General features: G+C 38.4%; 1 protein-coding gene across 1 annotated transcript in view; it reads right to left on the bottom strand.

Annotated features, from left to right (window-relative positions):
- LOC106874284 (transmembrane protein 145) overlaps positions 1 to 25802 on the bottom strand; it is a 69681-nt gene that overhangs the window by 827 nt on the left and 43052 nt on the right. Inside the window, exons 7-12 of the mRNA XM_014921958.2 lie at positions 22815 to 22964; positions 19014 to 19186; positions 12815 to 12987; positions 8048 to 8168; positions 7759 to 7818; positions 6543 to 6749 (exon numbers count right to left, since the gene is read on the bottom strand). Of these exons, the coding sequence (XP_014777444.1) occupies positions 6543 to 6749; positions 7759 to 7818; positions 8048 to 8168; positions 12815 to 12987; positions 19014 to 19186; positions 22815 to 22964 (884 nt within the window). The remainder of the gene's footprint in view (positions 1 to 6542; positions 6750 to 7758; positions 7819 to 8047; positions 8169 to 12814; positions 12988 to 19013; positions 19187 to 22814; positions 22965 to 25802) is intronic.

Below are 25802 nucleotides of genomic sequence, written 5' to 3'. Positions count from 1 at the left end.
TGGGACACAACCTCAAAGAACTTTTAGTCAAATGAATCAACCCCATTATATGGTACTTATTCTATCGGCTTCTTTTGCTGAACTGCTAAGTTATAGGGACATAAACAGACTAACACTAGTTGTAATTGATGGGGTGTGGGGAGACAAACACACACACACACACACACATATATATATACACACATATACAACAAGTTCTTTCAGTTTCCATGTATCAAATCCACTCACAAGGCTTTGGGGGACCCAAAGCTATAGTAGAAGACACTTACCCAAGGTGCCATGTGGTTGGGAAGCAGACTTCATACCACACAGCCACACCAGCACCTACATATTCTGTTTTACAGCTAAATTTACACAATTTGTATTTGAAATATTTCAAATATCATAAATTTGTTTGCATTAGCATAGTAGTCACTTTATTATATTTGTACTCTACAATTGTATTGAGTACTCTTTACTTTGTTCAGAATAATACTTGCATGTGTAAATACAATTATATACACGAGTATATGTACACAAAGGGAAAGGTTGTTCTTTAGATAATAACAATATTGACCAAAATGAGGACATTGAGAATGCAGTCATATTTTTAACGACAATTTGTTTCCAGGTCACACGATTCATATTCTTACAAAACTAAACAGCAAATGTCATGAATTGTATAACACAATTGCATTAATCTACAATTGTTTCATTAATATATATAAAAAATTTATTGGCAAATTACAACAAAAGACATTTCCATGAAATAGAAGAATGTTTTACAATTTTTTTAATAAAAGGAAAATGTGAATAGAGCATTCTCTAAAATACAATATATTTTTTGCCATAGGAATATATAAAAAAATACTTGTTACTAAAAAAAAAAAAAACAGGAAATCCTGTGAAATAGATATTTTACTAAACACTACAAAATATCGTATGGAATATTTTTATATTTCAAGTAAAATGTATTGTAAAACAAAACAATGAATCAGAACAGTAGAAAGTAGAATACAAAAAACTAGATATAGAAGACTGGTCTATATATCTCAATTTTTTTTTTCAGCACCTATTTCTGCACTCATTTTTTATCACTTTCTCTCCTTCTCTTGCTCATCTCTCTGGCTGGGTAACCCTGTATCTCCTTTACAGTAGTACACCTGTCTCTGTCCTCATTTTTATCTCTCTCTCCCTCTCTCTCTGGCTGGGTAACCATGTACCTCCTCTACAGCAAGACACCTGTTTCTGTTTCTCTGTCACACTCTAACCTTTCATCATGTGACACAAGATCACCTCCTCCAATGCCCTCTCCCCTCACAAAGGTTTTTTTTGTCTTGGAAGTTATTTGGTGACTCTGTCAGTGCTGGTGCCACATAAAAAGCATCCAGTCTACACTGTAAAGCGATTGGCATTTGGAAGGGCATCCAGCTGTAAAAACCATGCCAAAATCGACCTTGCCTGTGCTGGTGCCACAAAAAGCACTCAGTCCACTCTGCAGGGTGGGTGGTTTTAAGAGCTTCCAGCTATAAAACCATGCCAAAACAGACATAGAAGTCTGGTGCATGGAAGGGGGACGTTAAACGATGATGATGGAAATTCCTTACATTAATTTGGAAAAGTGTTATCCTGAACATTGTATTCTTGACATCTAGATTTCTGTCAAGAGTTTTTGGATAGAGTTTATATAAATAAACTTTAAACATCTTTTGCTTTAGATTGACAGTGTAAGGATTCAGCCTCTGAAGATGAAACCAAAGCCAGTTCTGCTTTGTATAGCACCCAGTAAGTGATATCAACACTGTGGTATGCTTTAGACTGATCTATATTGATTGGAAATCAATCAAACCCAGATCTAGTGCCAACCTGTTCTATGATGTATCACATAGATAGTATGGGTAAATTTGTTAAAGGCCTCCACAGCAAAATTGATATCAGTGCTGGTGTCACATTAAAAGTACCCAGTACACTCTCTGGAGTAGTTGGTGTTGGGAAGGGCATCCAGTCCCTGGCCTTACCAGCTTTGATTGAACCATCCAACACATGCCAGCATGGAAAATGGACATTAAATGATGATGATTCCAACTCTAATGCTGACAATGATTGCCAAAATGTTTTCTTCTGTATTAAGCAGAGTTTGGGGATGGAATCTTATACCTCCCCTCTGGATAATTTGTAGTGTTTTTATATTGTGTTGATAAGAGTACGGGATGTTTCTGCATTTCTACACTAAAACACAATTCTTCAAGGCATTCTCTCAATTTCCTGCAATTCAGACTGCCTGGAAAATGTGTTGCCCTGAGGATGACAAGGGAGACGCACTGGAACAGTCACTCTGACTCACAGCACTTGCACTCACAGATAGCCATTTCTGCCCCGATAGCAGTGTGCAAGAATATGGTCCAGGGACCAAGAATGTGGGAGATCTCCACTGCCACAGACTTAACCATAAACCTGTTGGTAAGCAACAGATACTGAGACAGCTTGCTTTTCTCAGCCTGATGAGCAGTGGAGCTTGGGTTGAACACACCCAGTTGCTGCTGATAAAGGTGTCACAGCATGTGGTATCCCAAATAAAGGGCCTACTGCCATGGAACAGGAAAACTGTCATACCGTCAGGCCTTTTACTTCCCCTTGGTCTAGCCCTGCTGGTTCAAGCTGGGATGAGAAGCCTGCAGCATCTAGTCCTATGCTTTATGAATACATCTCCCTAATAATGATTTCTTATATTGGCACAAAACTTAGTAAATATAATATCAATTCATTCAAATGTGTAATTGTTTTTTTTTTTACTAACAAGGATTGTATCATTCTGCAGATTCCATACATTTTTATATGGTGATAGGGATGGAGGACTATAATAATATGGCCTGTATTAAGGACACAAATCACAGCTAGGATACACTTATGTTCTCTTTTTCCAATGTTTTAGAACCTGATATATGCTCTGCTAGACATTGACATACATCGCATGTCAGGAAGTGCCTGATACCATGGTTATATGGATGTCAGTGTAATACTGACAATGCATACAGCTTCGCCATGCTATGCATGTCACTGCAACTATTCCTGGTAACTGATGGCGTTAGTCGTAGCAAGGGAAATAACCTAATTTATCTGACAAGCAAGAGTTTTTTTCCTTTAGTGTTCACTTCGCCTTCACGGCTGCTAAAAGAACCTCCAAGTAAGTCTATAAAGGAATGTCTCCATGGTCACTCGACCTGCTAGAAATAACAGCTACATCTTATGTAGATCCTACCCTACTGTTATAAAAAGAAATGGCAATAGATAATGTAGTCGTAGATACACTTTGTCGGAAAATGTACGATGGTCATGGCTGGAAGACTTAAATGACAGATCTACTCAATCAGGTCAGACTTGAGGCCAAACAATGTGTATGTTCCAATCCAATGCACCACATTAGAATATAATAGACCTGAGGGAAAATACCTCAGAATACCAAGGCTGCATTCTACAGGCTCTATATACTGAATGGATAGTTAGATAATTAAATTGTGAACTTAATAATTTTACTCCGTCTCCTACCTTTTGCTTCAACAAATTATTAAAATTGATTTCACAGCTCTTTACATTCCAGGGTGTAAACCTACAGAGAACAGTACACACACACACACACACACACACACACACACACACACGCACACACATTTATAGTATAGTAAGACAAAACGATAATGCTGTAAGTAGGAGAGTTTGGAAAGTTAAAGGAAGTGGGTGAAATATTATAACCAAATAAGTTAAAAACAGAAAAAATGGTGAAATGAAGAATGAGGAAGTTTAATTTTTGTGATTGACTTAGGGATATGGAAGTTTTAGTTTTAAGGGTTTTAGTAGTTTCAGGAGTTTCAAAAGTTTAAGAATATTTTAATTTTTAAAAGATCTTAAACAGACAGACGGGTAGGTAGGTAGATAGACAGACAGACAGAAAGGACAGACAGACAGAAAGGTAGACAGGTGGATGGATAGATGGGTAGACAGACAAAAGCTCAGATAGAGAGTCTCAATAGAATGAAAGTCTAACCTACATGTGTCATGTGACCTGTAGAGAGCCTTGTTGCTGGTGTTAAGAGCTACTCAGAGTAGCTCTCTCTTATAATCCATCTCGTGAATCCTAACATATCAATGTAGTAGGGCTGAATAAGCTGAAATCCAGGTATATCCTTTCAAATACTTAAGCTCAGTAACTCAGCATCCTTTAAACTCAACAACAAATCACATTTTTTCCTTCTTTGATTTTTCAATATTTAAGGACAGGCTGGCAGAATCGTAAGACTGTCAACCAAAAATGTGCCAAGCGATTATAACTGGTTCTTTATGCTCCGAGTTCAAATCACTCTAGCACGAACTTGTTATAGGCATGGCTGTGTGATAAGAAGCTTGCTTCCCAACAACATGGTTTTAGGTTCAATCCCACTGTGTGGCACCTTGGGCGACTTCTACTATAGCCTTGGGCCAACCAAAAGTCTTGTAAATGGATTTGGTAGAAGGAAACTGAAAGAAGCCTGTCGTATGTGAGCTCCAACTCCCCCCACTTGATGACCGGTGTTGGTGTTTACATACCCATAATTTAGCAGTTCAACAAAAGGGACCGACAGACTAAGTATCGGGCTTTAAAAAATTAGTACTGAGGTTGATTCGTTCAACTACAAGTTCTTCAAGGTGATGTCCCAGCATGGCCATGGTCTAATGCCTGAAACAAGTAAAAGGTAAAAGATAATACAAGCAATCAGTCACAGCTTATAAGCTCTGTAAGGTCATTCATGATGAGGTGACCATCTGTACGTTTGTTTCCTCTAATCTAACTGCTTAGAGGTACAACAGGGAGAGAAAGTGCACAACTGGACTCTGTTTTATCTAACTGGCACTTCATCGGTTACTATGACGAGGGTTCCAGTTGATCCAATCAACAGAACAGCTTGCTCATGAAATTAATGTGCAAGTGGCTGAGCACTCCAGATGCACATAGCCTCAACATAGTTCTCAGGGAGTGTAAAAGCGCTCGTGCAGTGCCACACAAAAGTGCCTGTGGGTGCCATGTAAAAGCACCCACGACACACTGTAAAGTAGTTGGCCTTAGGAAGGGCATCCAGCTGTAAAAACCAGGCCAAATCAGACACAGAAGTCTGGTGCAGCTCCCCCAGCTGGCCAGCCCTGGTCAAACCATCCAACCCATGCCAGCCTGGACAATGGATGTTAAATGATGATGATGATGATACTTCAGCAGAATGTGACAAAGCTGGCCCTTTTGAAATACAGGTTCTACTCATTTTTGTCAGCTGAGTGGACTGGAGCAACATGAAATAAAGTATCTAGCTCAAGAACACAGTGCACCACTGGAAATTGAACTCACAACCTTATGATTGCCAGCCAAATATCCTGTTCACCCAGCTGTAAATAGACACCATGTAGTGATACAGTTCACTGCTTTAACCATGTAACAAGAAGAAATACATTTCTTTGCTGTGTCCTTGAGTGAAGCCCTTCATTACTTTGTTGTTTGAGGTCCAATTTCTTCTTTCAGTACAGCCTTCAGGGAACATTGTTTTTACAGGTTAACCTGTTTTATCTACACTCATAAAGCCAAGTCCTTAACCATTTGGCATTCAGCTTATTCTGCCAAATGTAACGCTTATTTGTTCACATTGTTTTGAATCAATCATGCATTATCTTATGGTTTTGAGATTTCGATTATGTGATTGTTTATTTTTAAAATGACATTGTACGGTAGGTGTGAGAGGCCAGATCTGTCTGATTTTAAGATAGATTAACAGGTAGAATATTTTAGCCAGATATGGCTAGCCCTCAACCTGCTAGAAATAGCAACCAAATCCTCCCTCATATTAAATTCTACCATCATAAAAAAAATTACATTGGATAAAACTGTCCTAGAAACACTACATTCCTGAATAAGACAGGATGGTCATGGTTGAAATACCTTTGATCATATGTCTTCTCAACTAGGCTTGATCTCTAGCTGCTCAGCAACAAACACCATCAGACAAAGACAAAGCAAAGCCAGTGATATCACAACAAACCAGTGAATCATACCACCACCACCACCATTCCCACCAGATCCAAAATGAAAGGTTTCAAACTGAGGAGAGGAGCTACTATATGGTTGCTCAAGCTGCTAAAAGGAGCAACCAATCTCCTGCAAACCATACTCATCTACCTTAAATGGAAAAAGGACAGTGAAAAATGTAACCCAAAATGCATTAAGCCAGAAGAAAGAAAGGATGGTCTTTGATCATAAACCTGCTCATTCAGAGTTGACCTTAAAGATGAATATACTAACACTCCATCAGTTACGATGATGAGGGTTCCAATTGATCCAACCAACAGAAGAGCCTGTTCGTGGAATTAATGTGAAAGTAGCTGAACACTCCTCCACAGATACGTGTACCCTTTATGTAGTTCTCAGGGAGATTCAGTGTGACAAGGCTGGACCCTTGAAATACAAATACTACACATTTTTGCCAGCTGGGATTTAACAATAACTTCAACTGCAACAATAATAGAAAGGTTTGAGTCTCAATACTTACCGGCATCACTGGTCTTGTGAGAAGACTCTCAGGGGACACTGCAGTTTGACCAGGTTTTGTAGAGAGTGTGTGACTGGTAACAAATAAATTGGCTATGTTTGGTCCTCGGTCCATGATATATGAATGAGACACAGTTGATAGTTGGATATTTTGTATATCACCCTCTCCTCCTCCAGATATACAGTCACCATCTTCAACTGGACAAATCTGATAAGAAACAACCAATCAATAAATACTGGTTCCAAATTTTGGCACAAGGCCAACAAGCTCAGGAAAGGGGGTTTAGTCCATTATTTTATCTACCCTGAAAGGATGAAAGGCAAGGTAGACCCCGGCAGAATTTGAACTCAGAACACAAACAGAGACAAAATGCCACTAAGTGTTTCGCCTGGTGTGCTAACAATTCTGCCACTTCACTGCCTTCAACCAATCAATAAATATTGATAAACAACAAGGAACCACAACAACAAGATAAGACAGGTACAATGGAAGATATTGCTCAAGTACTGTCATTTACCATTTAATTCTCAAGATTTGTTAAGTACCAGTAATATACTGGTTGAATTCAAATAACTATACTTATCCCTTACTGATTTATGACCTTGAACCAAATGATGACTGACTACACTATCTGGTCAGATGCTATATCAGAATAGACCCCTCCAACCCATGCTAGCATGGGAAAACAGAGGTAAAACAAGGATGATTATAAGGTGGCAAATTACAGAGGCATTTGAGTAGCAGACAAATTACTTTGTAGTATTTATGCTAGCTTCTTGTGTTCTGAATTCAAAGCTTGCTAAGGTCAATTTTGTCAGTCATCATTCTGAGATTGATAACGTTGCAGTCTGAAGTGTGATAAGCTGACAGAATCATTAGAACATCACAGACGATGTTTTGTGGTATTTATTCCAATTGTTTGCATTCCAAGTTTAAATTACTGACTATTTGGCTGATTACTCTTAATCTGTTGCCAGCTTAACACCATTACCTGATCCTGGGGTATCTTTAACATGATACACTCAGTTGAAAGCATTTGGGTCAGGTTCCCATTTAGAGGATATTTCCCTCCATTTCCTGCCATCAATCTCAGAGGTCCTATAAAGGATCATTGGGTACAACCCTTCCCCCTCCTGACTAATGCAAAATAAAATAACATTCAGTGGATAATGAGGAACTGAAAGAGTAGAGTCAATGGTAAAAACAGTGATCTTACTTGAGAGGTTTTGATGTGAAATGGGAAGATTCTGTTGATCAAGACAGGACTGGTGAGGAACTGGAATAAGAAAATGACACAGTTATCAGTCAAACTGGCCGAGATAGGAGGAAGGATGAAGTGGAAGCTGTGACGGATGAGGTAATGATGGAGTAGCTGAAACATTCTCAAACAACCATTTAGTTCATACAAGGTCAGATGGCTGAAGTGGAATGTCCAGCATATAATCCAATAAGCTACACTGATGAAGACAAAAAGGATAAGATGATGGAGAAGGAGCCATACTCACCAAAAACACTAAATGTGCATAAAAGTCAATAAATATCTCAACTCCATTGACAATTTTCTCCCTCAAATGCCAAGGAACTGCATTATTAGCAACAAGAAATGTTATCACAGTAGCCCAGAACCTGGATATAAGCAAAACAAATGTACAGTATTTGAATATTTGAGAAGCCATCAAAGCATAAATCCTGTTCTTACAGAATTTGAATTGAAAGATATGATTTCATGAGCTCACTCAGCCCCACTCTTTACAATAAGACCCACAAATATTTATATATATTTGAGAAGTAACAAATGATAGTGGTAATCTTGTATTACACCATTTCACTATAACAGAGATGGCCCTGTGTTACCTCATTATACAGGGATTTTCCTGTATTACACCATTTCATCATATGGTGAAGGTACTGTATTACCCCACTCCAGATGGCCCAGTGTTATCCCACCCTACTATACTGTGATAGTGCTGTATGACCCCCACCCCACTCCACCTTATAAACACAATACTTAGCATTACTTTAGCTTGTACTAGCAGAAGTACCCGGCGTTGCCAGGTATAACTCTCAATGGAGTAGTCACTCAAATGAACTGAAAGACTTCCTTCAAACACAACTATAGAAGTAACAATTTACAGGTGTTGACCCTAAAGAGGGCCTTTGAACGTTCACTACGAAACATCTCTGCAGTTGTGCTGCCAGCAAAGATGAATCCAGTGATAACAATTTATAGTTGGTGGCCTTGAAGAGGACCTTTTAACGTTCACTTTGAATTATCTCAGTGGTAGTGCTGCCAGCAAAGATGAATCCAACGGTAACAATTTAAACTTGGTGGCCCTGAAGAGGACCTTGGATTGTTCATTCTTAAAAGTCCCAGTGGCAGAGCTGTCAGCAAAGACGACTCCAATTAGAGGTGATGGCCCTTAAGAAGTCCTTCACACCACTTTAGTGTGTCGTATTTGTTTTGCTTGTTATTTGAGGTTGTAATCTAGAAAAGCATGTTAAAAGTCAGTGGCCACAAAAACAGCCTTGGCAAGATCATGCTGGAATGTCAAAAAAATATGTAAATAAGATGTAGGGAAAAGTAGATTAATTGAGTTAAAACTACAGAACATTGATAGCAAAGCGTGATAGCAACATATAAATGTGGAAAATGGAGACATTGAACATTTATAATGTATAACAAAAGCAACCAGAGACGTACGTGTTATTGTCAAAAGGACAAAAATAGCACAGATACAGCAAATGTAAGCACTTATACAAAAAAAAAAACAGATTATTTGTTGGCAAATAGGGAGCCTACTAAACTTCCTTATAGACTATATTTTGGGTTTTCTTGCAAGTCGCAAAAGCAAATAGGTTATGTCAGCTCCCTACCCGAGAGCAGCCAACATATAGTTGACCATGGGAGAAGCACAGTTCTTCTGAATTAAGCCCTACGACCATCAGCATCTGACCCTATGATTTGTTAATTGACATGGTGAAACTGAGCCAGAGAGGGAATTGCAGCCTTCTGAATGTGAAAGGAATGTCTTTACCAAATGGAATGAGAGGTATCCTTGGTATGAAGACAGTATTCCCCTTACCACACCCTGTAAGTATTGTTGCCTCACTCAATAACATGAGGCATCGCCTTTTGGACGACCAGACGCATGCCATTGCAAAGCCTAGGGGGTTCCAAATCTCTGAGGAGCATGACAGGAGCACCTTTCTTAAGTCACAATAAGTGTGGTGGCAATCTGGGAGGATCTAAGGAGTTAAGAAATTCTGTGGGGTAATTAACAACTTTGTCTGGATAAGACACAGAGTCAAGGGACTTGCAGATATGCAGGTTTCCAGGCAAGCACAGCATGAGCTGTTCATTGATGTTTCCAACTATGCGGTTTTTTGAAGGCAATATTACGCATTAACACAACCACTCTTGATTTGTGTAGTTCTCCTCAAGATTAGGAAAAAGACATCTGTAACTCAGCAATTGACTTAATGCATCTGCAAATCCCTGTGAGGTCCACGGCACCATTTCCATCAAGTGGGACTTTGCCATCTCCCAACAACAAAATGGCAGCAGCTAAACCTGCTGATGTCTCATCACCTTGCAGTTGTGCTCTCATATTTGTTGTGTCAGCTTTCTTACATATTGCCAAAGTTGGGAGGCCTTAAGGCATGCACCAACCTCATCAGCCTGCATACCTGTTGGGATTACAGGCAGAGTCTATTGGAAGTCCCCATATAACAGGAAGTGACACCTCTCTTTGGTTCTTGACATTACCTGATGTTTCTGAGTGACCGGTCTAATGCCTTAAAAGCCACCTTGTGTGCCATTGTGCATTCGTCCCAAACAATTAGTAGGTAGCGCTTTAACACCAGTCCTTATGACCATAAACACATTCAATAAACCTCATTTAAGGTGACAAATTTTGAAGAAGCATAAATTTCAGAAACATGGGGCAGCTTATGAGAGTATGCAAGTAAAAAAAACCTACAACTTGTCAAAAGCCAAAAACGAAGTGTGATCCTAGGTCGGACTTGACTGATATAAATAGGAGTGATTTCACTTAATGAACAACACTCGAGTTGTCTGATTGGTTAGATAATACAAATAAGTGTGATGAAATCTGCTGAACACAACTCACTGATGTGTGGTTGGCCAGAGGTTGCTATTTCATACTTAAGTGAGGTGCAAAACTAATCAATCATTCGCACAGTTTAGGTATGATTGTGAAATAGTACAATCCACATACAGAAGGCATTGAAATTTACACCTGGGTTAAATTGTGCTTTCTTAGTTAGGGGTGTAAAATGATGCCAAAGTTCAAGGTAAAAAATTTAACTCCCCATTCCACACTTAATTGTGGTGCAATTACACAGTGGAGACAACCAGGTGCAAAATTAATCATTTTAAAGTTAGCTTAGTAAACCAAAGTTTGGTCAAGGGGATTTAAAAATTCGCTCCTCCATTTGTAGGACATGAGTAACCGATGTGTCAACTTTCATTTAAATTGACTGTTACTTCCAGAAGTTAAAATACTTTGCTGCAACCATAATATGAACTTTAAAAGTGGTCCAAAGGGGCTCACTACCCTCCCTAGGGGGTTCCCTTGCAAAATTCAAGTGATAACGAATGTACGGTACTTTATCTTATGGCAGGCAACAACCATAATAAAGTCCCAAGGTTCTGATGCTGTTTTATTGTGGCAGTTTGAACTTTTATGGGTTAATAATTTAGGCTCATTGTCCCCGAGGGGGTCCTCTTGCTGAATTGAAATGGAAGTAAATGTGCCTCACTGTATCTTCATCTGTGTCGAAATTCATTTTATGGGACTACCAATTATCGAAGCTATGACCCTTTGCTGCATTACAATAGCCAAATTCAATAAATGTCGTGCCGGGGCTTACTGCCCCCTGGGGATCCCCTTGTTTGTTCCGGGCATAGACAGTGTTAGGCAATGGGTAACCAATGTGCCCTGTAAAGTTAAAATTGAACGTAAACTTCAAAAGTTATCAGGTACTAATACAGCGTTAATGTGAACTTCAATAGATAAGTCAAAGGGGCTTACTGCTCCCCTAGAAGTCCCCTTGATAAGTTCAAGTAAAAGTTCATGTGTTCACCTTCCTCGGTGAGCCATGGGAAATCAATACATCTGATTTCATGAAAACCAAACGCCAACTCAAGCAGTTATGGCGTTTTGTTGCATTGATAATATCAACTTCAACATTTATCAAAATCGATTTACTGCCCCACCCCCACCCCCCGTCCATCCTAAGGGGTCCCTTACCTGAATTTCTGTTCAAATGCATGCCTGCAACTTTATTTGTAGGCCATAAGCAAACAAAAAATTAATTCTGGTGAAGATGGGAGGCAAATTGCAGGAATTAAGGGGCATTTATGCAATAGTACTGCTGACTCCAAGAGAGAGGCTTAAGGGGATTATCTGCCCCTGGGGGGCCCCACAATCGATATATGGAAAAATAAAATAGCCTATGACGCATAATAGGACTTCAGAAACCTATGTACAAAATGTGATGCAAATCGGTTGTAAAATGTAGAAATGCATGCAGTTACACAGATAGACAGACATCTTCTGTATTATATATATAGATGTCTCAGTAATAGGTACCAGCCCCTCTGCATCCTTCAAGGTGATGTCAAGCCTCTGGAGATCTCTCCCAATCACATTCAGCCATCAGGTACAGGGCCTGCTACAAGTCCTCTTCCAGCCCAAAGAGGCCTTGTAGTTGCATCAAATGAGAATAAAGCCCTGGTAGGATTATCCAGCAGGAGACAGAGGACATGTCACGAATAATCTATTTTAATCTGGGGGTGCAGTCTCAAACCACTGTCCACCAATAAGTTCATTTTCTGTCAGTAGAAAATACCAAATCAATCTGGTGCAGATTCAGACCACACTACATCAACTCTTCCAGTCATCCACCTTCCCAGTAAACTTGATGTGGACCCTCGAGTCAGTAGCAAGACTGAGTGATAACAAGGCTCTGTATGTTATGTATATGTATATACAATGACCTTTTCCACAAATTTATTACACACACACACACACACACACACAGTATCAGAACCAAATGAACATCCTCAGTCACAAGTGTATTCCTCCTCTTTTATTAAATGGAAATATAAAAGTAGTTGTAAGTAGTGACTTCATTTATCAAGCCCTAAAATTAGGGGGACACATTTTAGAGTGGGGCCAAAAAGTAAAAAAGAGCACTAAAATATGAATGAAAAGGAATGAAAAGAGAAAATGAAGAAACAAACTCACCAGAGCGTAAAAACAAAAAAGAAGAAAATATAAAAAGATAGTTTTTCAATGTGATGCTTGATTGTCGTAACAATGGCATAGCAAAACCACAACCATCCAACAACTCGCATACCAATCAGCCCATAACCAGGAGGGCTTTCATAGCGGTACAGCACAATGCCAGGATCAAAAAACTGGTAAAGAAAAGAAAACATCAGAATCTTTTTAATAACATACAAAATTAAATTTAGATTGTTGTTGTTGTTTTGTTGTTGTTGTTGTTGTTGCTGCTGCTGCTATTATTGTTGTTGTTGCTGAACATTTGGTAGGTTCAGGCAAATTTCTACTGCATCACCTGCTACACTTCTGTGCTGCTGGGGCGTGTGCAGCATGGTGTTCTTTTTTGTTGTTGGGAATGTGCAAACTCTTCCCAGTATTGTATTGCATCAGTTTTTTTTTTATAGGGTGAGGTACAGTCTTTTGTTGTATTAATGTTTGTATTGTGTTGTGTATAATGCATTGGGTATTTGACCTGATGGTGGTAGTTTATTTCATTGGATATTTGCTGTATAGAGTGCGTCTTGTGTTGTGGATTGTTTTGTTTAGGTTGTATTACTGAATTGATAGTATCTTGCAAAGAATGTGGGTTGTTTCTAGCAGGGTAATTTTTTGGACAGTGTGTAGTGTTGAGAATCCAGGTATAACTTTTACATTTTTGTTCATATGTTTTGTTTTTTTATCATGCAGGTATTGTTTACACTTTCATGCCCCACTAAAAAAAAGGGTAAAGATCCCTTCGGTCATGAATGACTATGGGATACACCTAGACAGTCCCCATCCTAGGCACAAGGTTGTTTTCGGGAAGACCAGCAGTCACCTGGGCATACCAGCCTCCCCTCTCCATGCCACTGATGTTATCCAAGGGAAAGGCAAAAGCTGATACAGCATGGCACCAGTGACATTGCACTCATTTCTACAGCTAAATGAACTGGAGCAACATGAAAATAAAGTGTCTTGCTCAAGAACACAACACAGAGCCCAGTCTGAGAATCAATCTCACTACCTTGTGATTGTGAGCCCAGTGCTCTAACCACTGAACCATGCGCCTTCACTATTCTTCTTCTTATTATTATTATTATTATTTTAATAGTTTCAACATTATTGCATGCTTTCAATGTACAATCAAATGCAACTGTGTCACTTGGGTTATGTGCAGTGTTTTGTTTACATAATTTTTATTGTATTGAAAGTACTCTACCTAACTGAAGGTGCAGGCATGGCTGTGTGGTAAGCAGCATGCTTCCCAACCACGTGGTTCCAGGTTCAATCCCATTGCCTGACACTTTGGGTGTCTCTTACTATAGCCTTGGGCCAACCAAAGCCTTGCGAGTGGATTTGGTAGATGGTAACTGAAATAAGCCCATATGTGTGTGTGTGTGTGTGTGTGTGTGTGTTTGTCCACCACCACCACTTGACAACTAGTGTTAGTGTGTTTAATGCCCAAAACTTAGTGGTTCAGAAAAAGAGACTGATAGGTTTAAGAAAAATAAGTGCTGGGGTGAAATCATCTGACTAAAATTTCTTAAAGCCGGCCCCAGCATGGCCACAATCTAATGACTGAAACGAGTAAAAGGTAAAAGATAATACATGTGTAGTACCTGTTGTTGATATTTTTCTGTAAACAAGTATTGTGTGTCAACACAGAGGTATTCAACGTGGTATATGTTCAGTGTGGAGGCGCAATGGCCCAGTGGTTAGGGCAGTGGACTTGCGGTCAGAGGATTGCGGTTTCAATTCCCAGACCAGGCATTGTGTGTGTTTATTGAGCGAAAACACCTAAAACTGCACAATGCTCCGGTAGGGAGTGGGGGGTGGCGACCCCTGTTGTACTCTTTCGCCCCAACTTTCTCTCACTCTTTCTTCGTGTTTCTTCAGCTGCAGGGAACACATACGCCATAGAAACCGGGAAACCGGGCCCATGAGCCTGGCTAGGCTTGAAAAGGGCACATAAATAAAAAAAATATGTTTAGTGCCCAATAGTGCTATTTCCTCTATGTTAAGTTTAAATTCTGGTGTTTAAGTTATGTATTTGTCCAATTTCATTTCTATCATTTTTAGAGAACCCATTAACATGAGCATAGTTATGTTTGCAATCCAACTTTCTGGTTACCTCTATTTGCAGATCATTATATTTGGATAACTCCACCATTACTTTTAGAGATACATTGCTCTGAGCTGGAATTCATACAGCAATAAGGAAACTTTTTTCTGATAGTCTTTAACAATGTCTGGATGATTTACCTTAACTTCCTCCCTACCTCTATGAAATGGTTGTCACACAGAATTGACCACTTTGTCATCCTCTGAAACTTGTTTTGGTCTATTTTGGTATCTCTTTTCCATTGGCTTTTCACAATGCTAGCAACATTTCTAATGTATGATAGCTACAATTCTGTCATGTCTCTATATATTTCTTTCGGTTAAAATGGGCAGAGACAATGTGGCCTATTATTTCTTACTTTGACCCATCCCCATATTTTACAATTATTGTATTCTGTTTCATTATGCTTTTAATAGTTTCCAATGCTGATGGAAAAGCTTTACTCTTGTACTGTAATCCAAAATCCCTCACCTCAGTTGAGTCATCAACTTCTCAACCACTATACCCACTTCTGTTTTGTTAGGTACTGAGAAGTCTTTATTTTCCACTGTCTTAACATGACATTCCATACTCCTGGAATGTCCTGCTAAGTTTTAAGGTGGTTTTACATATATATATATATGCTCCAACTGGTTCTGGAATGTTAGATTTCTTCAAACATCTGCAGTCTTCACTAGGAACATCTCAATGTTAGCAAGTGAAATGGCATCTTAGACTCACACAGGAATTGCGTGGAAATGACGGATAGGAGAGATGATTATCAAAGCCATGCAAACCTGCAAAGGTATTTCCATTTCTTAGGTAGATAATCACCTGGATTTTCATTATACTCCAATGTAGACACAGACACACTATGCGAGTTATCCAGGCCATACTTACCAACAGAGTAGAGTAAATTGTCCACAGTTTTGAGTAGTAGACCAAAATTAGTAATCCGTACAGTCAACTAAGACAAGACTAATAAATAGGTTTATAGGCTGTGGAAAGTAAATATGTCTTTCCCAGCATCAACAGTTTTCAGTGACTTAAATATTATTTAAATGAGAATTAATGCATGCAGTTTTTTAATAACAGATGGTGGTCTCACTGAAAACGAAAATTAGATCAAAATCTGTCAGTTTTAGATAGATGCAGTAATAAAGAACTGTAGAGTAGAGGAAGAGTTTGTCAACTGATTAAAAGAAGCAAATGGAAAAGCAATCACTTAAAATGTGCTTGTGGTGAGAATGTCTCTTGGTCATTTTTATTGATGTTAAACAAAGGATGCTAGAGCACATTCTCTGAAATATGACAGCAAAATCATTTCATGTGATTGGATAGGAGAGACACAGTGTTGCATAAAGCCACACTTTGATCTTTGATACACCACAGCAGGCACTTCCCATTTAGTTCAAAACAGATGTGTTCAGTGTTTCAGCAACACTTTGACAAACTATTCATAAGAAACAATGAACTGGAGATGGTGGACTTTGATATTTACCTCAATAGTTTTGCCAATTTCAGTATAGGAAGTAATAAACCTGTTAAGTGGATGTAAGATGGGCAAATTGCCAAAAAGTCTCAAAACAAAGCAAGAAGCCACTTAGTATAAAGGACCATGAAGAAGTAGAAATAATGACGAAAGGAATGAATTTACTTTAGATTTGAAAACTGTTCAGGTCATAAAAAGGAGGAAAACAATGAGATGGAAGAGAGTTCCAAAGTCTGGCAGTTTAAGGGAAAAAAGCTTCAACCATAGAAAGACTTCCTTATTTGTGGATGAAGACGCTGCAATTTTCAAGTCAAACAAGATGGCCTGTTCTACAAACATTACTGTTATATGTCAGACACTTCAGCTGCCTACTGTAAATGGGAGCATTCCCATTCATGTGAGCCAAAGAGTACTGATGCTGCTAAGGAAGGATCCAATCAGAGTTTCACAATAGGCAACTTCAGATCCATAACTCTAACACAGAGGTAAATATTTTAGCAAAAGGAGCTCATCAAGAGGTTGGCACTTATCTGTTATATAAAACTTTGACAGATTTACTACAAAAATTTCCACCTCATGCAATAAGTATAGAGATGTCACTGTACACTGTAGGGATCCAGCCTCTGAAAACAGTACCAAATCTGGCTATGCTTAGGACAGCTACCAAATAGCAATGGCTAACCCTGTTAAATGCTTTAGGCTGGTTTAAACTGAGAGGAACCTCACCGGAGCCCAGATATAGTGCTGACTCACTCATAGCTGTTCTAAGCATAACTGGATTCAGTACTGCTTTCAGAGGCTGGATCCCTACAATGTATAAGGACATTTCTCCAGTAGTCAAACTAAATGGCCACCTATTGAAATTATTTTGTATCACATACTTAACCCAACAAAGGTACCCTATCTCATCTGTTCTCTGTGTTTTGGCCCTGGAGTCATAGCTGCAGAATTTGGAGACATTGTGGAAGATTCTACTCAAACTGGGACACAGGAGAACAATGCCTGCACACATGGATAACATCACCATTACGTCAGACTCAGGAAACCAAGTGACTGGCATCATACTAAAGGAGTATAATATTGGTTTCAAATTTAGCTCAAGGCCAGCAAGTTCACAAAGTTGATTACATTGACTCCAGTACTCAAATGGTACTCATTTTAATGACCCTGAAATAATGAAAGGCAAAGTCAACCTTGGCGGAATTTGAACTCAGAACATAAGGACAGATGAAATACTGCTAAGCATTTTGCCTGGTGTGCTAACAATTCTGTCAGCTTGCTATCTTTTTCAACCAGACTGGGACATTTACTCCTTCAGTTCTTGTGGCAGGTTCCACTGGCTAAAAAGTCAGATGCCAACAACAACAAGGATGACTGTAAGGTGGCAAACACAGAATGAGGGCAATGCATAGCAGGGCTGTTTGTTGTTGTTTTTTCAGCCCTAGGTCAGTGCTGATTGCGTAAAGACGATCTTGCTATGACTATCCATCTTTTTTTTTTATATATATGTATCCAAAGCAACATTGTCCAATGTCATCGTCATCATTTTCAGGTCTGCTTTTCCATATTTGCATAGGTTTGATGAGTCTTTTCTAGCACAGTGTCTAGATTTGTTGCAGTCCTTTGTCATTTCCAAGACATCCAGCTTCTTAAGACCAAATTTTACCACCTTTTTCCAGGTTTTCCTATCATCTTCTGCCTCACTCAGAAATCACACCTTTTAGTATAAAGTTGTAAGTCTTTAGATGATGTCTTTTACGTTTCCTTTTCATTTAACATCATAGCTACAATACCAGTACTCACCTCTACCATTTGTACTCGTATTCTCCACACTTTTAGTGAAGGTGCATGGCTTAGTGGTTAGGGTATTCAGCTCATGGTCGTAAGGTCATGAGTTTGATTCTCAACAGCGCATTGTGTCCTTGAGCAAGACACTTTATTCCACGCTGCTCCAATTCACTTGGCTGGCAAAAATGAATTGAACCTGTAATTCAAAAGTCCAGCCTTGTCACATTCTGTGTCATGGTGAATCTCCCTGAGAACTACGTTAAGGGTACAAGTGTTTGTGGAGTACTCAACCACTTGTACGTTAAATTGATGAGTAGGCAGATCCTTTGATTGGATCAACTGGAACACTTGTAGTAACTGATGGAGTGCCAGTTATACTGATTATTTCAATTTCAAAAGTACTTTTGTTTGAAGATTTTTTTTCCAGTCTAATTTCAGTTAATGTTTCAATCATAAGTGAGTGGCAGAAGGACAAATTGTTGTTGTTTAATCTCTACCACCACCATTTCCCAGTGAACACTGATAAAGTACACTTATGACCAAAGGAGTTCCAGCTGTGAGCATTCAGCTAATTTAGAACTACATTATCTAATGTGCCCTTCCCTAGTTTAAGATGGTGATTTGAAGGAGATCTGGTTGCTATTTTAGCAAGTTTTGTTAATTGAATGAAATATTTGGACAAAAATCATCTTCAAAGACTAAGATGAAGATGTCAGTCAAGCACAGGTCAGTCAGTCCTAAGAATCAGACAACAGCTTGCAGAAAGAAATGAAATGGAAAAAAAATGAAAGAATGCTTACCTCAGCTTCCCAGATGAATATTCCAACATAGATGAAAACATAGACTGTCATGAATACAGCAACCTTGATGGAGCCTATTTGACTGATGTAACCCCTTGTAATGGTGAACCCTTTGCCAAGAAGAATTAACATCAACTGGAAAGTCATCACACTGACAGCTTGGCATATGTAGGCTGAAAAGAATTTTGGTTTCATTTAGTAATGAGTCAAACATGCGTGTCAAATACTCTGAGAAACAATTCAGCTATAATGGAAAGATAAAGAGACAAGGAAACTTTTCTATATGGATCCTCCATCAATTTCAATGATGAGGATTACAGTTGCTTGATGAACACGGTAAGGGTTTTTGAGTGACCAGCAGAGTACATTTATGAGCTTTCACACAATTTCTATCCATCCAGTTTCATTCACAAGTCTTTAATTGACCTGAATCCATAGAAGAAGACATTTGCCCACACTACTGCATCACGAGATTAAACCCAGAGCCTCATGGTTGGTTTCAAGGCAAAATACTCAACTATTCTACCATGTCTGCATCAAGAAGCATTTGCAAACTGATGGAATCTTTGGGATATCAGAAAATATGTTTCCTTACATAACAAATAACAGTTAACTACTGTCTTCATAGAAATATGGCTTGAGGTCTTAATACTCATGCCACCACACTAAGGACAGTAATTCAATGCTTGCGATACACTAGAACAGTCACACAATGTGTATGAGACACACTGGCAGAGGACGGTAAAACAATGGTTGTGGTGTAGTGGAGACAGTGACACAAGATTGCAGCATTTAACACACTAGGATCATAACAGAATGTGTGTAGGATACAGAGACTATCAGATAACACTTGTGACATGCTGGGACAATAACAGAATGCTTATGGCACGCTGGGATGGCAATACCTCATTGTTGATTTGCTGGAACAATAACAGAATACACATAGCAAGGTGGGAGGATGCCACTGAATTGGTGAAATGTTGGGAGGCTAACGTTGTACTCATGGCACTCTGCAACAGCAATCCTGCACACATAACACAACTATTGAAATTACATAACATTCAAGATTACAGAACACAATGTTAACACTTTTGTTACCATGCTTCTGTTGAAACACACTGCCTTGAATTTCAATAAATTTTGAAAATAATGAAGAACTTAGTAAAATAAATTTGTTATATTAAGCTGATGTTTTGAATGTAAATTAACAAAATTTTAATGGAAGTTTTTAATTTAAATCACTTTAAACAGAGAATTTATATCGTAGAACTAGAGGTAGTGTCAGGTGAGTTGGTATTAAAAGAGTTGAAACCATGACATAGCAGCAAAATAATTTTACAAATACAACAGCAACAACAATATTGTTTCTAATTTAGGAATAATGCCAGCAGTTTTAAGGAAAAGGAGTGAATCAATTAAATTAACCCCAGCATATATTCACAACAGCAATACCACTAGCCTATATCATTAGCCACAACTAAGGCCAATGACCCGCTGAAAAGTAACCAAATCTGCCTCAATTCACACCATTTAAAGCTAAAGGACAGGCATATTGGATTAATTAAGTCCTTAATTAATTATGCCTGAAAACAAGATGGGAAATTCATAGTCTCAACACAGCATGATAAAATGAAAAAAAAAGTTACTTTAGCAAGAAATAATTAGAGTGATTTTAGCTAATTTTAGGATGCTCTTTCTGAATACAAAGTCAATTTTGCTCCATCACAACTAGGTTTTGATCTACAAGATGACCAACTACATACCAAATTTACAAAAATTTAATGGAGTGTGTTTCTATTAGTCATTTAAGAATGCTTTTGATTGTGACAACCTTTAATGAGAGAGAGCTGTAAAAGTAGATATAACACATATTAGGTCATGACCTATTTTTAGAACACTTTGATTTATATGCATGTTTTGGGTGTTTTCGTGACTTGTATCAAATTGGTAATTGCTCTGTACATTGTGGAATGTTGTCTTTTATTTCTCTACTTTGCATTGCTTCAAGACATGTATGTCGCAATGACAGATCATTTTTGTTGCTTCTGTGGGAAATATGCATTCAAGAACTAAAAGAAACATCACAGCACTCATACAAATAAGATACAAAGATTACTTCAAAGTGAAACTTGGAGGCCAAGATTCGTTCCACATATTGTATACAGTAATTTGTTATTTTAACAGTGACTAATCATAGTTTAGTATATTAATAAATTACATGCAATATCACAAGATTAGACACTTTCTTCTGGAAATGTAGTATATGTGAGATATCTTATAGATAAAAGTGTAGACATGAAAGAGCGAAATGAATTTCATATTCCATAAAGAGCACTCTAAACTTGACTAATATCATGGGCTAGAAGAGGCCTCATGTCAGGCCCCACACCAGATGGCTGAACATGACTGGGGAAGATCTCCAGAGGTTTAATGTCACCATAGAGGATATACAGAGGGGCTAACATGGGACTGCCAGCAATGGACAGCACTAGGGGACCTGGTCAGCTCTATGCATGATGACATCTCTAGGAGCACTAACTTGGGATGACCCCAGCTCCAAGAGCATGAAGCAAGCAAGCAAGATGTACCTTAAGTAAGGTTTGCTAAAAAAATTAGTGTCATGAAGTGTAATTTAGTCTGTTCAATCAGGGCTGCTCGGGAACTAAACGCCACCATCATAGAACACCATTTCAAAAATGCCATCCATCCTACTCAGCCCAAACAAACACCAAAATGACAACATCAAACACAACATAGAGACGGTCACAACTAGAGGCTGTCAACATTCTATAAATTATTTCCAGGAAATTGAGAGTATCAAACAAATAATTCCCAGGTAGAAACACCATTTTTTCCTCAAAGATTTGGACACTAGAAACCAAGAATCATGAATATTAAAATTCATTGTTAAAAAATACTTATAAAAAAAAAAAGAATTTATGAAATAGAAAAAGACAAAAAAAAATCCTTAATTCTATTAATACTTCCAATTTCATGAGATTGATAGTGCTATGAAAGCAGCAAAAAAAAAACAAAAAAAACATTAGTTTCATCAGCCATACTTTTCCATACTGGCTTAGGTCATGTTAGAAGAAGGTATTAACTTTGGAGTTTTCATTCTTCTAAATTGATTGCTTTCACTGCAGCTAAGAAGCTCAATCTACTCTTATAAAAATCTATTTAACTCATAGATGGGACCCTAACAAAAACTACTGTTCTGGGTCAGAACAGACCTGGGAGTAATGGTAATTAAGGAGTGACTTGATGCTCCCCACAACTCCAGAAGTTCCAAACTGAAGCCTCACCACCAGATGCAATTTAATGTCTTACCCAGGACTACATCAGAACCTAGACTGCAAAATAGGTTGTTTTCTGGAAGACCAGCAGTTGCCCAAGCATACCAGCCTCCCCTCTTCATGTCACCGATGTTATTCAAGGGAAAGGCAAAAGCTGACACAGTTATGTTACAACTCATTTCTACAGCTGAGTGAACTGGAGCAACATGAAATACAGTGTCTTGCTCAAGAACACAACACACAGCTTGCACCAGGAATCAAACTTAAAAAACTCATGATTTTGATGCTCTAACCACTGAGCCATGCCCCTTCACTCCCATCCTACATACACTATACATAAACCTGTGCATGTTGAAGAGCATGCTATAGTCCTTAGCAGACACACTATTATGCACATACAATAGAAGACACATACACTCAAAGACACAGACAGAAACACACACACACACATACACACACAAAGAATTATACATGTCCAAAAGAGGTAAGTTTGAGTGATTCTTACCCAATATTTTATACTCCCTTTTCTCAATGCCAGTCTCTGCGTACTTGCCATAATGAATACAGATGAAAAATAGGAAGCCAATATACATCATTATAGAGAAGATGAACATCTTGTAAGTGGAGTGGTAGAGCTGACGGTTACGGAGGATTACTGAAACACACAAACAAAACAATATTTCACTATTATTATTATTATTATTATTATTATTACTATTATTTATCATTATGTCTGATCCTCCACCCCATTTTTATGTAATACTGTTTTGTTTATTGGAAAACTACTATTTTTAAATCTCACAACATGACTAGTTGTCACTTTGAAAACTATATATTTCAAATGGGAATTTGGTAGCGCCACCTCTAGCTGAATAATTATCCTGTGCTGATGAAGAAAAATAACCCAGAAATCGCGGTACACAGATATTGTTTTGAGCTGAGTGGGGTTGCTAGATTCCCTTGTTCGAAAATATAAGGACACAGATCGTGTCATATAGCCAGCTGGAGACGACGTCTCCTGGGGCTAAATTACAGCAACATTAGTCCTAAACCAGGACTGCCATGTTATGTTAGCAAACAATCTTTACTGTTTTGTTTATATTCACATATAGGCACAGATGTGGTTGTGTGGTAAGAAGCTTGCTTCCCAACCCCATGGTTCCAGGTTCAGTCCCATTGTGTGGCACCTTGGGAAAGTGTTTTCTACTATAGCCTCAGGCTAACCAAAGCCTTGTGAGTGGATTTGGTAGACAGAAACTGAAAGAAGCCAGTTTGTGTGTGCATCTGTGTGTGTCTTTGTGTCTGTATCTATCCCCCACCACTGCTTGACAACCAGTGTTGGTGTGTTTACATCCACATAACTTAGCAATTTGGCAAAAAAGAACAATAGAATAAGTACCAGGCTTCAGCTACACCACAAACATTAGATCAGTGTTTCCCAACCTATTTTCCCCCAGGTCCCACTATAACTTTCCTGAAAAATTTATGCCCCACCAGTGGTTGGACAAAAACAACTTTATTTTTAATATTTTATCACAAAAGGCAGCAAGCAGACAGAATCGTTAGCATGCTGGGCAAAATGCTTAAGAAGTACTTTGTCCATCATTGCACTCTGAGTTCAAATTCCACAGTGGTCAATTCTGCCTTTCATCCTTCCAGGGTCACTAAAACAAACATACCAGTTGAGCACTGGGATCGATGGAATTGATTTACCCACTCCCCTGAAATTATTGGTCTCATGTCAAAATCTAAAGCTAATATTTTATCAATCATCTAACACATAAAGAATCTACTGGTAACTCTTTCAAGGAGTACAAAAAGAAAATGAATACATTATTGACTAAGAAGGAAAAAGCGAATCACTTTAATGAGAACCTTGTCCCTGGTGAATACAGTAGATTTTCTTGATTCACGATAACAATTTTGTTAGTTTCAATCAAGGCATTAGAATAGCACTATACTGTAGCAAACAGCCTTCATACAGTATACTTGGCTGGAGGGATTGGTTTGGCTAGGCTGGGTAATAAGTGTAGTATGTTTGCTGTAAAAAAACGATTTTCACAATTCCATGTCCCACCAAAAAAAAAAAAAAAAGTTTTGAATCCCATGCCATGCCACAATTTTCCAAGGCCCCATGTTGGGAGTCACTGCAGTAGATACTCAAATAAAAAGCAGGCACAGTCAAAAAGTATATAATACAATAAAGTATATAATATTGTCTACCCTGGTGTGATGTCAGTCTGTAGAAGAAACTTTACACCCATAAAAAAAGACTATCTTTTTTAATCTTTTATCTTTTACTTGTTTCAGACCATGGCCATGCTGGGGCACTTCCTGGAAGAATTTTTATGAAACAAATCACCCCCAGTACTTATTTTTTTCAAGCCTGGTACTTATTCTAATGGTCTCTTTTGCCAAACCGCTATGTTACAGGGATATAAACATACCAAATGCAGTTGTCAAAGGGTGGTGGCGACAAAGACAAACACATTCACTCTCACACACACACAGAAATATTTCACTATTATTATTATTATTGTTCAGTAGTTTTATTTTTATAACGTGCTTTCACTTCACTACCAAGCGCAGCTCTGTGTGCCTTGGGTATGTGCTGTGGTTTGCTGTGATGCTCTTATGGTTACTGTTTTGAAAGTGTTTTGCGTAGGATGTGTGCTGTACCCAGTAGTGCAATTTTCTGTATGTTATATATATTTGTAAGTCCTGGTGTTTTTGTTTTTGTTTTTGTTTTATTATTATTATTATTATTATTATTATTATTATTATTATTATTATTATTATTATTATTATTATTATTATTAAGGTGGTGAGCTGGTAGAATCATTAGCATACCAGGCAAAATGCTTAGTAATATTTCGCCTGTCTGCATGTTCTGAGTTCAAGTTCCACCAAGGTCGACTTTGCCTTTCATCCTTTTGGGGTCAATAAATTAAGTACCAGTCAAAGACTGGGGTCAGTGTAATCGACTAGCCCACTCCCCCAAAATTTCAGGCCTTGTGCCTTTAGTAGAAAGGATTATTATTACCTCCACCTTAGCGAAGGCAGAGGTATTATTTTCAGCTGTGTTTGTTTACTTGCTTGTCCATGGACAAGATATCTCAAGAACTTCTGGATGGATTCGGATGAAACTTTCAGGGATGTTTGGCCTCATGACTGGCATGAACTGATTAGATTTTGGGATCAATCTGGTACCAGACAAGGATTCTGGATTATTTTCCCGTTTTTTTAACTTAATTTTTGAGAACGGTCAGATTCATTTTTAGTATTCTCGTTTGTGAGAGCAGTCAAGTTTATTTCAGATATTCTCATTTTCAAAATTACTTCTGGTTAATCGTTGAGAGGATGTTGGTGTTGCCTTGGTGGAGGTTTGCGCTCTCTGAGAGCTCTTGTTGTTGTTGTTGTTGTTACTACTACTACTACTGCTGCTGCTGCTGCTGCTGCTGCTGCTGCTGCTGCTGCTGCTGCTGCTGCTGCT

Source organism: Octopus bimaculoides, chromosome 20 (genome assembly GCF_001194135.2).
Source record: "Octopus bimaculoides isolate UCB-OBI-ISO-001 chromosome 20, ASM119413v2, whole genome shotgun sequence".
Taxonomy (NCBI): Eukaryota; Metazoa; Mollusca; class Cephalopoda; order Octopoda; family Octopodidae; genus Octopus; species Octopus bimaculoides.
This window is presented reverse-complemented; position numbering and strand designations above follow the sequence as displayed.